This window comes from Schistocerca serialis, chromosome 5 (genome assembly GCF_023864345.2).
Source record: "Schistocerca serialis cubense isolate TAMUIC-IGC-003099 chromosome 5, iqSchSeri2.2, whole genome shotgun sequence".
Classification (NCBI taxonomy): Eukaryota; Metazoa; Arthropoda; class Insecta; order Orthoptera; family Acrididae; genus Schistocerca; species Schistocerca serialis.
Genome location: NC_064642.1, coordinates 57,601,105 through 57,620,337, shown reverse-complemented (window position 1 = coordinate 57,620,337; position 19,233 = coordinate 57,601,105). Strand labels below are relative to the sequence as shown.

Genomic DNA, 19,233 nt, shown 5'->3' with positions numbered 1-19,233 from the left:
CCTGTGGGATAGTATCATCAGATGGGAAAGGATTTGGATTTCACTGTGTTATCTCAACTACTAGATAGCAACCTGTTTTGGTCCAGCTGGTGGCACATCTCAGCCTTGATCCTTAAAATTTACTCTTTCAATCTTGTTACATTGCTGTGATAGCACACACAGTCAGTGACAACTTTACAGTAGTCCTGTCACTTCCATGTTATTCACCAGACTGGCTGCCAAGCTGGGCACGTCTCTTACTAAATGGTAGTATCTCCGCTGACCCATCTGTTCTTAACCAAATACTTCAGAACCTATTTTGTGGCGGCATCAGTACCTACTTCTTAGTGTGCTACCTTCTAAGAAAATACAGAGCAGGTGAAAGGTGAGTGAATGAAAATTGATGCCCTAGACTCATCTCTCAGGACAGCCCTAGGTCCTGATTGTATTCAGTCTGTGGGTAATTCACACATATGTGGCATTCTATAAGCCCCATGTGCTCCCTCCTCCTGGTTATGCCAAATGGTGAGCATCTCAGGGAGCCAAATCTTCATTGAATGGGTGCAGGTTTGATGATTATGGATTTCCTGAGCAGGAAACTGCTGAGTGCCACCAGTCTTCTGTAATCATAAGCACTGAGCATGCTTCTGTGACCAATGTGCAGTGCAGTGGTGGAATGTTGTGTGTCACAGGGACTGAGAATCTTGGCTGAAACACCCAGATCAATAGGATGGCGAAAACTTCAACAGAAATCCCTCAGTCTCAAAGTGTGCTGCATGCTGGTGAGATGTTTGAATGTTGAATTGGAACAGTCATGAGCAGCAACCTCTTTCCACACCTCAGTTGTATAGTGCTTATCCAGGCAAGCAGGGCACTGTCTGGGAGGCCCTTGTATCCCCTGCTGTTTGTGGGAAAACCTGGCTGATCATTTAGGTACCACGACTCCAAAAACGAGGAGTATACTGCCTGGGAGTATTCACAGCCAGTCTACTAAAAGACTGAGGGCAGCTAGTCATCCTGATAATCTGATTGTCTTTAGTAATACAGCTTATGAAGTCATAAACCAGACTGTGTTCCTAGTGATCAAGAGGAAAAGGTGTAGAGAGGCTTGCTAGTAGCTTAAAATCTATTCAACAATTGTGTAATGGTTCCTTACTGGTTGAAGCTAACAGGTCAAAGCAGGTGGAACTTCTGAGGAAGTCAAAAAAAGGGTGACTGTGACCCAGTTGTTGAGATGCGCATTCCCTCAACTTGAGCAATGGTGTGCGTCGCAGTGATATTATGGGCATAGATATCTTGGAACTGAAACGAGGATGGTATTCTGGAGTAAGGAAGTGTTGAACAAAGGGTGCGAAGGAATAGTGGAGCAATTGAGAAGACCACCCCTCCCATTATGGACGTAGATGACACTCTTGTAGTTATGCCACTATGCTGTCTGTTGGTTGACAGCGTTGAAAGCATGATCAGTACCTCTACTATCCCTCAAGGCACATCCCATGGCATAGACTGTCATTGGATCAAAATGGACATTGTCTTTCCAGGTGTACTGTCTTCTCTCTTTAATCCATACAAGTGCGCTCATGACTTCACAGTTTAGTGCCCTAAAACACAGTAATCATCATCATCATCATCATCATCATCATCATCATCAGATTCATAATCAAATGGTTCAACACTGAAATACGGATCATAAATTGTTGAACTAGCAGTGATGGAACAGTACTATCATTCCAATTGTTATGTGATGGGAAACTTCCAGCTTCCAGTGACTGCACTAGATGGACCAGTCTGGCAAACATACTATGCAAATAGCTCAATAGGATGGTGGAAGGTTGATTGTGAAATGTACAGGAGGCACAAGGCCTTCTGTCCACCTATTAATATGGCTTCCAGGAGCTGTGGTCTAAAATAGAGTTGGAAAGGCAATCTGGAAGGCTTTTTCGAAGTACCTACACCTTATTGTTGTCTTATTAAACTTGAATGAAGCATATGATACTGCCTATTGTCACTGTATCTTGATCACATTCCAAGGCTGGAGTTTGAGGTGCTTTGTTGATTTTGTCTGCCACTTCTTGCTGTCATTGTTTTGGGGTAGTTGGCACATCTCCCAGCTCCTCACAGGCTAGGAGAATAGTTTCTCATAGGGCTCAGTGTTAGAACTTGCCCGTCTCCTTGACAACTATCAATGGACTTGGGACTCCATGTGTCGGGCAGTTACTGCTGCTCTTCAACAAATTTTGCAGATGGCACAGTTCTGTCTGTGGGCTTAGCTGAACCTTTGTCTCAAGCCCCCCAACCATGGCTTTCAGTTTTCCACAGCCAAAACTTGAGTCACGCATTTTTGTCACTGCTCTATCATCCATTGTAAGGTACTGGAGCAAGGGAGTAAATATCGAATATTAATATATCAAGTTACTCATTACTTACGAAATCCAGAGTAATAAATGTTTTGAACACCATAGTTCAAGAAAACTGTTAATGGCACAGAAACTTAATCTTGATCACAAATGTGAATACAAGCATCTACTTTTTCATATCCTGTGCTTACCACTCTGGTTACTGTCTTAACTGCTAACAATAAACCAATTCAGTCAACATGCTAGTTTCAAAAACCACCCTCCAGCAGAACATGAAATGATTCACACCTCATGTGGTTTTCTACTTATTTGTTCATAGTCCTATCTGCTTGGCACTTGGGCTACTTTTATGCAAATCATTTTTCACTCAGTGCTCCAGCAGCATCTCCACTCACCACACTGCCCTTACTTGAATCCACATAAACCAAAAGCCCCCTAAACGACAAAGAAACCTTAAATTCCCTCACTAAATCTTTCTTCAAATTTAACAGATATGGAAAACAAGAAAGTAAACAAAAAGAAAAACGTGTGTCATTAAAATTTGGATCTCACAAACTAATGCAATGTTACTGTTTCATCCTGCATTCATATACAATTATTACAAAATTAAGGGGGTGCATGTTTATCATGGCCCCAATAATAAGGGAATAGAGATTTAACTTTTAACCACAACCTGATATGAAAAATTATTTCAATAATAATTCAGTTGTACAAATATGCAACTCAATTTATTGAACGCATCAGACTAATATATCTTCACAACTGCATCATATTGAGCTTGAGTCATTGTTAGATTTTTATTTTCACATGCTCTAGATTGAAATTCTAACTTTTGTGTGGCGAAAAAAGAGAAGGGAAATTAACAAAACATGAATTGAAATACACTTTACATCATACTATCTCTTCTGTATAGAAGTACTCTTAAGTTTTTGGTGTGGATATAAGTATCTCACGGTACATCGTGGTGAGGTATGTCGCATGTCATGTCCACAGCGGGAGGTAATTGCTCCCACCTGGTGCTGGCTGCGTGGCTGGCGGAGGAACAAACACCACCCCTCCCTCCTCCCAGACTTTTTGTGCCTGGGCAGTATTTATCTCTGAAATCAGCTCAGCACCAGGCTTGGCGGAGGGGGCAGACTGTTACTCGTCCTTGCTCCCACTGTTGCAGTTAGCTCTCGACGTGCTGAAAACATGAAGTAAATAAAAATCACAGTTGAGCTCCACTAAAAGTTCAACAAATTAACCTACCGTAATGTACTAACTGTAAGTTAGTCTTTGGGGTTCCCTATTCACTCTGTTACTGTCAGACACAATCCCTTTTGCTCTAGCATCGCTGCTTGAGTGATTCCCTTTCATTGCCAATAACATTTTGAAAATTAATAAAGTCATTTACATCTATTAAGTTTTTATGAAACAAGACTGTCCTGATTGTTACTACAGTGTAACAAGGCATGAAGTCTTTCTCTTTTAGATGGTTGTGAATCTTCTGCCTTGTTAATTAATTGAAACCCTCATCTGCTGACAGGTGTTGTTGATATACCTTGATGGGGACAGCTGAAAATATGTGCCCCGACCGGGACTCGAACCCGGGATCTGCTTACATGGCAGATGCTCTATCCATCTGAGCCACCGAGGACACAGATGAATAGCACGACTGCAGGGACTTGAGCCGTGCACACTTCCCGTGAGACCCACATTCCCAACTGTCCACAATCTACATACGTAATGTACCTAATAGATATTTGTCCATCCACTCATTACTCGCGCACACTAAGGTGTCAATTCCTGTAAGAGTTCAGGCAACCTGTGCGCATTTGCACAGATGAAGGTCAATGGCTGGGACATCAATGGTACCTGTTCTTTCGAGAGCAGTTACTTTCTTCATACTTCTGCTTTGTGTTTCCCCTTTTATCCTTGCTTCATTCCTCTTTTCATTGTTGTGTATTTCCTCTTTTTATGTTCTTTCTCTGCTATTTTGGTCAGTTTACTAGTGTCCACTTTATTTCACTTGTTTTTCTTCTGAGCAGTCTTCTTCAAAGACTGCCACCTCAAAAATTTGCATGGCTGTTTACTGTCACTTCTTTGAGCACGGGTTTCCCTTCTGTCTTCCATTAGCTTTGTTGATACTACGTCAATGTTTTCCTCTTCCGTTCAGATGATAGGCCAGCCTTCTTTAAAATTTGTAAAAAACGTGTCAGGGTTTGTCGCACCTTGCAGATCAGATTTGTGAACTTTGATTGTGAGTGACATTCTACTACTGCAGTTCCACTGTGTTCGCTACTTGACACTGTCTCCGTTTCCTTTATTTATTCCTGTTCATCTTCTTTGAATTTGGTTACATTATTGTGCACTGCTTGTATGTTGCTCTTTTCTTTCTAATTTTCTTCCTTATCAAAATATATACTAACTCGGAGTTCTCCACTTACTGCTACAACTTGGTATTGTTTTTGTAGGTCTGCACCCGTTTCATAACTTCCAACTTGATTGATAGTTCCCAATTTTTCAAATTTGGCACAAGTCCTTTCGTTAATTAGTTCTTCCAGATCCTTTACTTTTTGCACCCCCAGTGCTTCTTTTTAAGTGTGATACCCATGAATGCATTGGGTAGACTGTATATTTTCGATTCTCTAATAGTCATGTCTTCCTTTTGTTGACCTCCACACCCTCCTGAACTTGGCATGCTGCTGTATGTAATTTTATGTCCCATTATCTCATCATCATCCACAAAAGTGGCTCATTATATTTGTCCCCTTGTTCTACTTTATTTTCTTGCTGTTCCTTGTTTATCCCCAACAAATTTTTCTTCTGTTTTGGCAGTATTGATTATTTGCAATTGTACTGGTTATAATCTGCAATTGGACTGGTTTAATAATTGCCCCTAATTCACACTACGTCTTCACACATTATTCCACACCCCAAAAAATACGATTGTTGCAGTAAAAAATTCAACTGCAGCAAATCCAAGCAAAACTATGACATTTCTTACGATGACATTTACTGTTTTTTTCTCAAATTGCTGCGGTTGTGTAGTGTGGCGTGCTCTGCAACATTGAACGTTGCTCCCTGGCATTTCCGTAATTTCTTCTGTTGTTCAATCATGTAAATGCAATCTATTCATCCAATTCACTGTTTGTTGAACACTCCATTGTGGCCAGTTGTTTCACTGTGCTGGCTCCTACTCACCACGTGACAGTGGGTATCCTCCTGGCTGTTGTCAGCATGTACTGCCAGTCCTTCCACTATCACTTTCTTGTCAGCTGAACTGTGATGTACATTGTTACAAGACATAAAAATAATTTTCATGTGCCACCTTGTGTAGTGTTCAGAGTGTAGTTGTGTTCTGTGGTCTTGATTGTAATTATTTATGTACTTTGGTCTTGTTTATAGTGGAGTTACATACTCTGGTCTTGATTATATTGAAGTCCCTGGATTTCTTTTGCTTTTATGTGGAAAATTGTCTACTGTACCACTAAACATTACTTCCTTCTGCATTGTTTTCCATCACTGTTATGCACACTGCAAACCACAATGTATTATGCGTAAAACACAGACCACTCTGGCAACATTGTGGCTTGAACTGTGCACAGCTTTTCAACAGACAGTGGCTGACATTTGGAGGACTGTCATCAGTGATTCAGATGTGATATATCAACTGATTTTAATTATGGTCATCTTCTTATATTGGTGTGACCACTACCAGACTTTCAGCATGAAAGCCCACTGGTAAGCTTTGTGCATTGGCAACATCAATAAGCTTCTTTATTTGCATGTTATGGAACATGATGATGATTACATGGATATTAGGTTCAGCAATTTGGTCATGTGCATCCCATTTCTCTATAATAAAGTTTTTCTCCATTTCATAAACTTTCTTTCTGTTTTTCACTTTCTTTCTGTTTTTCACTTTCTTTCTGTTTTTCACTTTCTTTCTGTTTTTCACTTTCTTTCTGTTTTTCACTTTCTTTCGGTTTTTCACTTTCTTTCGGTTTTTCACTTTCTTTCGGTTTTTCACTTTCTTTCGGTTTTTCACTTTCTTTCGGTTTTTCACTTTCTTTCGGTTTTTCACTTTCTTTCGGTTTTTCACTTTCTTTTGGTTTTTCACTTTCTTTCGGTTTTTCACTTTCTTTCGGTTTTTCACTTTCTTTCGGTTTTTCACTTTCTTTCGGTTTTTCACTTTCTTTCGGTTTTTCACTTTCTTTCGGTTTTTCACTTTCTTTCGGTTTTTCACTTTCTTTCGGTTTTTCACTTTCTTTCGGTTTTTCACTTTCTTTCGGTTTTTCACTTTCTTTCGGTTTTTCACTTTCTTTCGGTTTTTCACTTTCTTTCGGTTTTTCACTTTCTTTCGGTTTTTCACTTTCTTTCGGTTTTTCACTTTCTTTCGGTTTTTCACTTTCTTTCGGTTTTTCACTTTCTTTCGGTTTTTCACTTTCTTTCGGTTTTTCACTTTCTTTCGGTTTTTCACTTTCTTTCGGTTTTTCACTTTCTTTCGGTTTTTCACTTTCTTTCGGTTTTTCACCTTCTTTCGGTTTTTCACCTTCTTTCGGTTTTTCACCTTCTTTCGGTTTTTCACCTTCTTTCGGTTTTTCACCTTCTTTCGGTTTTTCACCTTCTTTCGGTTTTTCACCTTCTTTCGGTTTTTCACCTTCTTTCGGTTTTTCACCTTCTTTCGGTTTTTCACCTTCTTTCGGTTTTTCACCTTCTTTCGGTTTTTCACCTTCTTTCGGTTTTTCACCTTCTTTCGGTTTTTCACCTTCTTTCGGTTTTTCACCTTCTTTCGGTTTTTCACCTTCTTTCGGTTTTTCACCTTCTTTCGGTTTTTCACCTTCTTTCGGTTTTTCACCTTCTTTCGGTTTTTCACCTTCTTTCGGTTTTTCACCTTCTTTCGGTTTTTCACCTTCTTTCGGTTTTTCACCTTCTTTCGGTTTTTCACCTTCTTTCGGTTTTTCACCTTCTTTCGGTTTTTCACCTTCTTTCGGTTTTTCACCTTCTTTCGGTTTTTCACCTTCTTTCGGTTTTTCACCTTCTTTCGGTTTTTCACCTTCTTTCGGTTTTTCACCTTCTTTCGGTTTTTCACCTTCTTTCGGTTTTTCACCTTCTTTCGGTTTTTCACCTTCTTTCGGTTTTTCACCTTCTTTCGGTTTTTCACCTTCTTTCGGTTTTTCACCTTCTTTCGGTTTTTCACCTTCTTTCGGTTTTTCACCTTCTTTCGGTTTTTCACCTTCTTTCGGTTTTTCACCTTCTTTCGGTTTTTCACCTTCTTTCGGTTTTTCACCTTCTTTCGGTTTTTCACCTTCTTTCGGTTTTTCACCTTCTTTCGGTTTTTCACCTTCTTTCGGTTTTTCACCTTCTTTCGGTTTTTCACCTTCTTTCGGTTTTTCACCTTCTTTCGGTTTTTCACCTTCTTTCGGTTTTTCACCTTCTTTCGGTTTTTCACCTTCTTTCGGTTTTTCACCTTCTTTCGGTTTTTCACCTTCTTTCGGTTTTTCACCTTCTTTCGGTTTTTCACCTTCTTTCGGTTTTTCACCTTCTTTCGGTTTTTCACCTTCTTTCGGTTTTTCACCTTCTTTCGGTTTTTCACCTTCTTTCGGTTTTTCACCTTCTTTCGGTTTTTCACCTTCTTTCGGTTTTTCACCTTCTTTCGGTTTTTCACCTTCTTTCGGTTTTTCACCTTCTTTCGGTTTTTCACCTTCTTTCGGTTTTTCACCTTCTTTCGGTTTTTCACCTTCTTTCGGTTTTTCACCTTCTTTCGGTTTTTCACCTTCTTTCGGTTTTTCACCTTCTTTCGGTTTTTCACCTTCTTTCGGTTTTTCACCTTCTTTCGGTTTTTCACCTTCTTTCGGTTTTTCACCTTCTTTCGGTTTTTCACCTTCTTTCGGTTTTTCACCTTCTTTCGGTTTTTCACCTTCTTTCGGTTTTTCACCTTCTTTCGGTTTTTCACCTTCTTTCGGTTTTTCACCTTCTTTCGGTTTTTCACCTTCTTTCGGTTTTTCACCTTCTTTCGGTTTTTCACCTTCTTTCGGTTTTTCACCTTCTTTCGGTTCACCATCAATTCTATCTGTGTATTTTATGCATAATTATCCGTTATGTTTTATGTATCAGTTAATTTTGGCCCATTCTTAACACTTTGTAATTTCAGTCTTAGCCGTTAGCTCACTGCTAATGCCAAACTTCTTACACATTTTTTTTGCCTACTTTTTTGTGTTTAGATTGCTTTTTTCCTCCCTTCAAGGAGCTATTTTCTTTTGTTTTCTTTCTCGTTCTCGCTTCCCGCGCCCGGGTTCACAGGTTCGATTCCCGGCAGGGTCAGGGATTTTCTCTGCCTCGTGATGACTGGGTGTTGTGTGATGTCCTTAGGTTAGTTAGGTTTAAGTAGTTCTAAGTTCTAGGGGACTGATGACCATAGATGTTAAGTCCCATAGTGCTCAGAGCCATTTGAACCATTTTTTTCTTTCTCGTACCCAAGTGAATGAAATTTTAAAAAGATCGGGAAGATGGAGATAGATTGCTTCCAGTAACAAGTAAGTGAATATGGCTATTTGGTCGAAGGCAGCATTAACATTAGTTTTTTACATTCCTATTGAATCAAATGTTCCACTATGTTACGTATTCAGAAGTCTGTTATAAGCCAACTCTCACAAACCTTAGATATAACCATTTTCTTCACTTTGCGGTCATAAGAAAGTTCCAAATATTGGTGCAGTCATTGTTGAAATTTACTGTGCCTTTACAAGGAAACGTGTAAAAGTTGGATTGGGCATTTCTCTGTATACCCTCTGTAACATTGTTTGTTGCATTAGTAAGTATCAAACAACTAAAAGATAAAAAAAATTCTATTTCAGCTGCTTTTAAGATAATCAAATCTTGGCTGCCAGCAAAAGCAGTTCAAAGTATGAAAACGGTAAACAAAGCATCATTGAAGGATGTTGTTCCACAAGAATGTACCCTGAAAGCTTGGGGTGGCATAGATGATTATGAATTTGTCTTTGTACCTGAGCAAAGGTCTCAACCACATGAGAAGACAGATGAAAATAAAAAGAAGGTAAATAATTTGTGACATTTCATTTATTAGATTTTCTGTATGAGAATCTAGTTTGTACTGTTCCAGATGACTTAGTCAAATTTTTGTTAAACAAGTTCTTAAAATAACAATTATTCATAGCAAACATAAAGTAGAATGTTCCCAATAGGGAACATTGAAAGATTTGTTTCATTTGTAGTTGTATTTTCAAGTACTTTAACTGATAAATTTGTAATATAGTTCTTTGGTATTAATATGTATTTTCATACAATGTAGCCCTCATTAACACATTTTGTGTAGCAATGTGTTGCACGCAAATTGGTTGACATACTTAACATGCATTTGTTATTTTTAGGTGCATTTTGCTGATGGTTCCCCCACAAATGAAACGTTTTTAAGTGTTGGGGATACACAGCAGAGGGCAGACACTGCAATAAGTAAGTTTTTAATTTTTAATGTCAAATATGGTGATATAGGCATCTATTTTTCATACAACACTTTGTTTTCAGGTTCTGCCCTTGTCATATCACCAGCAGATACCATAAATTTTGCTTTTGATGGAACAGAATTGACAGGAAGTATAACTTTAATGAATACTGACGAAGGAATTATATCATATAAGGTAATGAAATTACTGTTTAAAAATAAGAATCTAGAAGTTATTTTTATTGTTTCTTCAATTAAGTTCAGTGTAACCTGTAAGGTCATGGACAACATGCATTGCTAAAGATTTCAGCTTTCTATATCACTTTCCCAATGGTTTTATTGTTTAGAAGCACTGGTTTAAGCAAATTAGCTCTTACATGATTAAGTTTTGAATTTTATGTTTTGTGCAAGACCTTTACAAAATATTTATCTGTTTTATGGGTGTGAGTGGGTGCAATGGTAACTGCAGTGTGATGTTAAAATACAAATGATACTCCTACTTCTGTATATTCTTCTTTTCAGCAACTTACTTAGGCTATGTTCTCCTCTCCTCAGATAATAATGTAAGCTTATTTACTTCATACGGATTAGGTGCTACAGCTTGTGATTTTCTTTCTTTCTTCTGTCATTTCTTATTAGAATTGAAATATACTGACAAAAACAACAAATTAATGTGCTTTTCAGTAACCTTGGACCCAACAGAGGCAGTCTTATTACTGCACATGCTATAACACACAAAATGTACATTAGAGAATTTTACACTGAAATAAGAGAATGTGTGTTCAAATGTCTACACAGAATAAAAATGTGAAAAGGTACTGATTGCTGTCTTGTAGCGTCATATCATATAATTTTAGATCACAATTAAATATGCTAAATAACAGTATATCAAAGGCATGCATTATCAATGATTGGGCTAATGGTAAGAGTATTAATGGAAAAAATGAAAATTTTTGTGACATTACATAACCCCCTTACTAGCTACGCAATCACAGCTAGCCTGTTTCTTATAACAACTATACTGACAACATATTGATCCAGTAGTTTTTTATACATGGATGAATATCACTTGGCTGTCTCTTCTGACATATTTGTGCTTATTTACATTATAGTCAATATTTCTACCTATGAACATTTCTTATCCATTGTACAAATACAATGTCTGATTGATTATATGTTATTATTCATCAATTTACACATGGAAAATAAATTCAAATTTCTGCATTTATACAGTTGTTTTCACATACATGAGAGATCACTTCATATTTTATGACTCGGGTATTTCACAAGCGACACTGTGCACAACTAGCGAAGTTCCCCAGCCAATATAACAATATAACTGAATAGTAGATTGTGGTGTTGTGCAGCAGTTCTCTCTCTCTCTCCTCCTCTTTTTTTCCTCGTGCTCTCTCTCATAGGGCAGGGTCCACTATTTTGACAATGCAGGGTTTACATGGATAACTGTTTGTATTGAACGAAACATTAAGAAACTTTGACTAATGTCGTAATTTCAGTTTGAACACACTGTCCACAAACAAGATTGATCATTTAGCTTTATATACATAAATAGGTTTGTTCCCCTCAGATGCACCAAGAACAGCAAGAAAATTTCTTCAGTAACTGTTTTGCCAAATTAATCTGTGTTAGTAGTTATAATACACAAAGCCCTAGCTAATTTCTCATCAATTAAAAATCTTATATTGAGCACAAGTGTAACTCAATATTTTTATGCCATGTCACCTTCCCATAGAAAGTATCTGTTGGGACATATCTATAAACTAGCCTGAATAGGAAGTCAGTACTTTAACTTACTTAATAGCATCCTTACTGGTTGTGTTACACCCTCAAAGGGATTTGTTAGTTCTTTGTTCCTTTAGTGTACAGTAATTCCTACTTTTGCTTACTGTCCGTCTCTGCTAATGTTTAATCTTCGTTGTGATAATGTCTAGTTACCCATTATTTCTCTACTTCTCTTCTTTAAAAGTTGTATTAAGGACATCCTGTTATCCCAAGTAACTTAAAATTGAATTGAATCTTAAACACTACTCCTCAGTCATTTTCTTGCATATGTAGGTGGGCTTCTTACTGATTAGGCCTAACACTTTCTAATGTAGTTGGATAGGTAAAAAAATCTATTCACCAATCGATGGAAGGAGGACACACACACACACACACACACACACACACACACACACACACACACACACACAGAATTGGGGCAGTCCCTATGACAAAGCAAGCTGGGATATGAAACTTCCTGGCAGATTAAAAATGTGTGCACCGACCGAGACTCGAACCCGGGACCTTTACCTTTCACGGGCAAGTGCTCCACCATCTGAGCTACCGAAGCACGACTCACGCCAGGAAGTTTCATATCAGCGCACACTCCGTTGCAGAGTGAAAATCTCATTCTGGAAACCATCCCCCAGGTTGTGGCTAAGCCATGTCTCCGCAGTATCCTTTCTTTCAGGAGTGCTAGTTCTGCTAGGTTCGCAGGAGAGCTTCTGTAAAGTTTGGAAGGTAGGAGACGAGGTACTGGCAGAAGTAAAGCTATGAGGACGGGGCGTGAGTCGTGCTTGGGTAGCTCAGGTGGTAGAGCACTTGCCCACGAAAGGCAAAGGTCCCGAGTTAGAGTCTCGGTCGGTGCACACAGTTTTAATCTGCCAGGAAGTTTCATATCAGCGCACACTCCGCTGCAGAGTGAAAATCTCATTCAAGCTGGGATATTTTTACTTCCCCTCTTGTTTTGCCTTCTGCCTCCTTAAAATTAATTTTTTCAATTTTAACTGATTACCATTAACATACGTGAATATAATCTGCATTTTCATAAAAGAGAAAGGTCAGCCCACAGTGTTCAAGAATATAACACCAAATCTAATTTTGTGCATAGTTTATCTAAAAACAAACATGATGTGACTTACCAAACAAAAGTGCTGGCAGGTCGATAGACACACAAACATACACACAAAATTCAAGCTTTCGCAACCCATGGTTGCTTCTTCATGAAAGAGGGAAGGAGAGGGAAAGATGAAAGGATGTGGGTTTTAAGGGAGAGGGTGAGGAGTCATTTCAATCCCGGGAGCGGAAAGACTTACCTTAGGGGGAAAAAAGGACAGGTACACACACACACACACACACACACACACACACACACACACACACACACACACACACCCATCCGCATGTACACACACAAGCAGACATTTGTAAAGGCAAAGAGTTTTGGCAGAGATGTCAGTTGAGGTGGAAGTACAGAGGCAAAGATGTTGTTCAAAGACAGGTGAGGTATGAGCGGCGGCAACTTGAAATTAGCGGAGATTGAGGCCTGGCGGATAACGAGAAGAGAGGATATACTGAAGGGCAAGTTCCCATCTCCGGAGTTCTGACAGGTTGGTGTTAGTGGGAAGTATCCAGATAACCCAGACGGTGTAACACTGCGCCAAGATGTGCTGGCCGTGCACCAAGGCATGTTTAGCCACAGGGTGATCCTCATTACCAACAAACACTGTCTGCCTGTGTCCATTCATGCGAATGGACAGTTTGTTGCTGGTCATTCCCACATAGAAAGCTTCACAGTGTAGGCAGGTCAGTTGGTAAATCACGTGGGTGCTTTCACACGTGGCTCTGCCTTTGATCGTGTACACCTTCCGGGTTACAGGACTGGAGTAGGTGGTGGTGGGAGGGTGCATGGGACAGGTTTTACATCGGAGGCAGTTACAAGGGTAGGAGCCAGAGGGTAGGGAAGGTGCTTTGGGGATTTCATAGGGATGAACCAAGAGGTTACGAAGGTTAGGTGGACGGCGGAAAGACACTCTTGGTGGAGTGGGGAGGATTTCATGAAGGATGGATCTCATTTCAGGGCAGGATTTGAGGAAGTCGTATCCCTGCTGGAGAGCCACATTCAGAGTCTGATCCAGTCCCGGAAAGTATCCTGTCACAAGTGAGGCACTTTTGGGGTTGTTCTGTGGGAGGTTCTGGGTTTGAGGAGATGAGGAAGTGGCTCTGGTTATTTGCTTCTGTACCAGATCGGGAGGTTAGTTGCGGGATGTGAAAGCTGTTTCAGGTTGTTGGTGTAATGGTTCAGGGATTCCAGACTGGAGCAGATTCGTTTGCCACGAAGACCTAGGCTGTAGGGAAGGGACCGTTTGATGTGGAATGGGTGGCAGTTGTCATAATGGAGGTACTGTTGCTTGTTGGTGGGTTTGATGTGGACGGACGCGTGAAGCTGGCCATTGGACAGGTGGAGGTCAACGTCAAGGAAAGTGGCATGGGATTTGGAGTAGGACCAGGTGAATCTGATGGAACCAAAGGAGTTGAGGTTGGAGAGGAAATTCTGGAGTTGTTGTTCACTGTGAGTCCAGATCATGAAGATGTCATCAACAAATCTGGACCAAACTTTGGGTTGGCAGGCCTGGGTAACCAAGAAGGCTTCCTCTAAGCGACCCATGAATAGGTTGGCGTACGAGGGGGCCATCCTGGTACCCATGGCTGTTCCCTTTAATTGTTGGTATGTCTGGCCTTCTAAAGTGAAGAAGTTGTGGGTCAGGATGAAGCTGGCTAAGGTAATGAGGAAAGAGGTTTTAGGTATGGTGGCAGGTGATCGGCGTGAAAGAAAGTGCTCCATTGCAGCGAGGCCCTGGACGTGCGGAATATTTGTGTATAAGGAAGTTGCATCAATGGTTACAAGGATGGTTTCCGGGGGTAACAGACTGGGTAAGGATTCCAGGCGTTCGAGAAAGTGGTTGGTGTCTTTGATGAAGGATGGGAGACTGCATGTAATGGGTTGAAGGTGTTGATCTACATAGGCAGAGATACGTTCTGTGGGGGCTTGGTAACCAGCTACAATGGGACGACTGGGATGATTGGGGTTGTGAATTTAGGAAGAAGGTAGGGGTGTGGGGTGTTGGTGGGGTCAGGAGGTTGATGGAGTCAGGTGAAAGGTTTTGTAGGGGGCCTAAGGTTCTGAGGATTCCTTGAAGCCCCGCCTGGACGTCAGGAATGGGATTACCTTGGCAAACTTTGTATGTAGTGTTGTCTGAAAGCTGACGCAGTCCCTCAGCCGCATACTCTCGACGATCAAGTACCACGGTCGTGGAACCCTTGTCCGCCGGAAGGTCAGCCTTCAGATCACGGATAGCCTGGGCATCAGCAGTGGTGATGTTGAGAGTAGGATTAAGGTTTTTTTGAAGAAGATTGAGAGGCAAGGCTGGACGTCAGAAATTCCTGGAAAGTTTGGAGAGGGTGATTTTGAGGAAGAGGAGGTGGGTCCTGCTGTGACGGAGGACGGAACTGTTCCAGGCAGGGTTCAATTTGGATAGTGTCTTGGGGAGTTGGATCAATAGGAGTAGGATTAGGATCATTTTTCTTCATGGCAAAGTGACATTTCCAGCAGAGAGTACGGGTGTGGGACAGTAAATCTTTGACAAGGGCTGTTTGGTTGAATCTGGGAGTGGGGCTGAAGGTGAGGCCTTTGGATAGGACAGAGGATTCGGATTGGGAGAGAGGTTTGGAGGAAAGGTCCCTGGTATAGGGACTGATGGAAAGAAGGGTTACAGCCAGAGATGGGAACTTTTAAGTGTGAGGCCTTTGGGGGTAATGCCAAATGTCAGACAAGCCTGAGAAAACATATATATTTTTATTTTCATTTCAGCCTCATGTTACACTTTCCACCCTCACAACATCCCCTCGACGACCCCATTAAGTTTTATTTACATTCCCTCCGCAAACATGACTTCGCCCTAGCACACTCCCATATTTTATTTTCTCAGGCTTGTCTGACATTTGGCATTACCCCCGAAGGCCTCACACTTAAAGTTCCCATCTCTGGCTGTAACCCTTGTTTCCATCAGTCCCTATACCAGTTGCAAACTGAACAATCCATTGCCCTCACCCACCTAATCCTTCACGTACACATCAACTCAGCCAATGAACACACCCGTCAACTCCTATCCTTAATAAAAGTCCTCAATCTTTCCTCTCCCACATCCACACCGGCTGTTCAGAGCATCCTCCTACAGGCCAACCGCAAATTAGAACAGCATGCCACCCTCCACCTCAAAAAACTACCCAATCTCCTGGTTTCCCACCTCCGGAAAGGCAACTCACTCACCCTTCACAACCTTTCCAGCAAACCTCAACCTCCTCTCATTGCACACAAACCCAGTCTCTCCCATCTACTCAATCTCCCACTTCCAGCTCCACTCCCCCCAAAACCTCAAACTTCCAATCAACACAATCTGGAACCACAACACCCTAATTCAGTAGTTAACCTTTCCTCCAAACCTCTCTCCCAATCCGAAACCTCTGTCCTATCCAAAGGCCTCACCTTCAGCCGCACTCCCAGATTCAACCAAACAGCCCTTGTCAAAGATTTACTGTCCCACACCCGTACTCTCTGCTGGAAATATGACTTTGCCACGAAGAAAAATGATCCTAATCCCACTCCTAATGATCCAACTCCCCAAGACACTATCCAAATTGAACCCTGCCTGGAACAGTTCCATCCTCCGTCACAGCAGGACCCACTTCATCTTCCTCAAAATCACCCTCTCAAAACATTCCAGAAATTTCTGACATCCAGCCTTGCCTCTCAATCTTCTTCAAAAAAACCTTAATCCTACTCTCAACATCACCACTGCTGATGCCCAGGCTATCCGTGATCTGAAGGCTGACCTTCCGGCGGACAAGGGTTCCACGACCGTGGTACTTGATCATCGAGAGTATGCGGCTGAGGGACTGCGTCAGCTTTCAGACAACACTACATACAAAGTTTGCCAAGGTAATCCCATTCCTGACGTCCAGGCGGGGCTTCAAGGAATCCTCAGAACCTTAGGCCCCCTACCAAACCTTTCACCTGACTCCATCAACCTCCTGACCCCACCAACACCCCACACCCCTACCTTCTTCCTAAAATTCACAACCCCAATCATCCCAGTCGTCCCATTGTAGCTGGTTACCAAGCCCCCACAGAGCGTATCTCTGCCTATGTAGATCAACACCTTCAACCCATTACATGCAGTCTCCCATCCTTCATCAAAGACACCAACCACTTTCTCGAACGCCTGGAATCCTTACCCAGTCTGTTACCCCCGGAAACCATCCTCGTAACCATTGATGCCACTTCCTTATACACAAATATTCCGCACGTCCAGGGCCTCGCTGCAATGGAGCACTTCCTTTCACGCCGATCACCTGCCACCATACCTAAAACCTCTTTCCTCATTACCTTAGCCAGCTTCATCCTGACCCACAACTTCTTCACTTTAGAAGGCCAGACATACCAACAATTAAAGGGAACAGTCATGGGTACCAGGATGGCCCCCTCGTACGCCAACCTATTCAGGGGTCGCTTAGAGGAAGCCTTCTTGGTTACCCAGGCCTGCCAACCCAAAGTTTGGTACAGATTTATTGATGACACCTTCATGATCTGGACTCAAAGTGAACAACAACTCCAGAATTTCCTCTCCAACCTCAACTCCTTTGGTTCCATCAGATTCACCTGGTCCTACTCCAAATCCCATGCCACTTTCCTTGACGTTGACCTCCACCTGTCCAATGGCCAGCTTCACGCGTCCGTCCACATCAAACCCACCAACAAGCAACAGTACCTCCATTATGACAGCTGCCACCCATTCCACATCAAACGGTCCCTTCCCTACAGCCTAGGTCTTCGTGGCAAACGAATCTGCTCCAGTCCGGAATCCCTGAACCATTACACCAACAACCTGAAAACAGCTTTCGCATCCCGCAACTACCCTCCCGACCTGGTACAGAAGCAAATAACCAGAGCCACTTCCTCATCCCCTCAAATCCAGAACCTCCCACAGAAGAATCCCAAATGTGCCCCACTTGTGACAGGATACTTTCCGGGACTGGATCAGACTCTGAATGTGGCTCTCCAGCAGGGATACGACTTCCTCAAATCCTGCCCTGAAATGAGATCCATCCTTCATGAAATCCTCCCCACTCCACCAAGAGTGTCTTTCCGCCGTCCACCTAACCTTCGTAACCTCTTGGTTCATCCCTATGAAATCCCCAAAGCACCTTCCCTACCCTCTGGCTCCTACCCTTGTAACTGCCTCCGATGTAAAACCTGTCCCATGCACCCTCCCACCACCACCTACTCCAGTCCTGTAACCCGGAAGGTGTACACGATCAAAGGCAGAGCCATGTGTGAAAGCACCCACGTGATTTACCAACTGACCTGCCTACACTGTGAAGCTTTCTATGTGGGAATGACCAACAACAAACTGTCCATTCGCATGAATGGACACAGGCAGACAGTGTTTGTTGGTAATGAGGATCACCCTGTGGCTAAACATGCCTTGGTGCACGGCCAGCACATCTTGGCACAGTGTTACACCGTCCGGGTTATCTGGATACTTCCCACTAACACCAACCTATCAGAACTCCGGAGATGGGAACTTGCCCTTCAGTATATCCTCTCTTCTCGTTATCCGCCAGGCCTCAACCTCCGCTAATTTCAAGTTGCCGCTGCTCATACCTCACCTGTCTTTCAACAAGATCTTTGCCTCTGTACTTCCACCTCAACTGACATCTCTGCCCAAACTCTTTGCCTTTACAAATGTCTGCTTGGGTCTGTGTATGTGCCGATGGGGTTGTGTGTGTGTGTGTGTGTGTGTGCGTGTGCGTGTGTGTGTGTGTGTGTGTGTGTGTGTGCGCGCGCGATGACTCCTTATGCTCTCCCTTAAAACCCACATCCTTTCGTCTTTCCCTCTCCTTCCCTCTTTCCTGATTGATGAAGCAACCGTTTGTTGCGAGAGGTTGAATTTTGTGTGTATGTTTGTGTTTGTTTGTGTGTCTATCGACCTGCCAGCACTTTTGTTTGGTAAGTCACATCATCTTTGTTTTTAGATATATTTTTCGCACGTGGAATGTTTCCCTCTATTATATTCATATCATTAATTCGTGCATAGTTTTATGTATGTAATTGATTTTCTAATTTAATTTGATGATTCCTATTAGTATCCTTTGTTATAGGGTGAAATCAGTAATTGTTTTGTAACTTAAATTCTATTGTTCACATATAAACAAATATAAATTCTGTATTAATTGTAAGCATTTGGAAGACAAAATACTAGTAATCTTAAAGTATCTATTTGACTCTCTTTGATAACATGTTAGCAAAACCAGCCCTTCATTAATTCCAAAATAATTAACAGTTTTGTCAAAAGTATTGTTTGTGCACTTGTATTTGTTAATTTCATGATTTAAACAAATAATTCAGCCTAACTCTTGTAGTAGAAGAAACTGTTAAAAAGATGGAATTTTTCAATGTATTCAGTTAATTTAATGAGTTAAGTTTTAATTGTAATGTCTGTAAATTTAGCTTCGAACAATGGATAGTTCCAGTACGTATTATTGTGATGATATATAAGTGCTCGATTTTTGGTCACAAGACAGTCTGTCCACGGCCGAGTTTGACGAGAAACC

General features: G+C 41.6%; 1 protein-coding gene across 1 annotated transcript in view; it reads left to right on the top strand.

The window, feature by feature from the left end:
- The window catches only part of LOC126481568 (motile sperm domain-containing protein 2-like), a 113,418-nt gene that overhangs the window by 52,197 nt on the left and 41,988 nt on the right, over nucleotides 1-19,233 (top strand). The window contains exons 5-7 of the mRNA XM_050105421.1: nucleotides 9,176-9,375; nucleotides 9,710-9,791; nucleotides 9,864-9,976. Of these exons, the coding sequence (XP_049961378.1) occupies nucleotides 9,176-9,375; nucleotides 9,710-9,791; nucleotides 9,864-9,976 (395 nt within the window). The remainder of the gene's footprint in view (nucleotides 1-9,175; nucleotides 9,376-9,709; nucleotides 9,792-9,863; nucleotides 9,977-19,233) is intronic.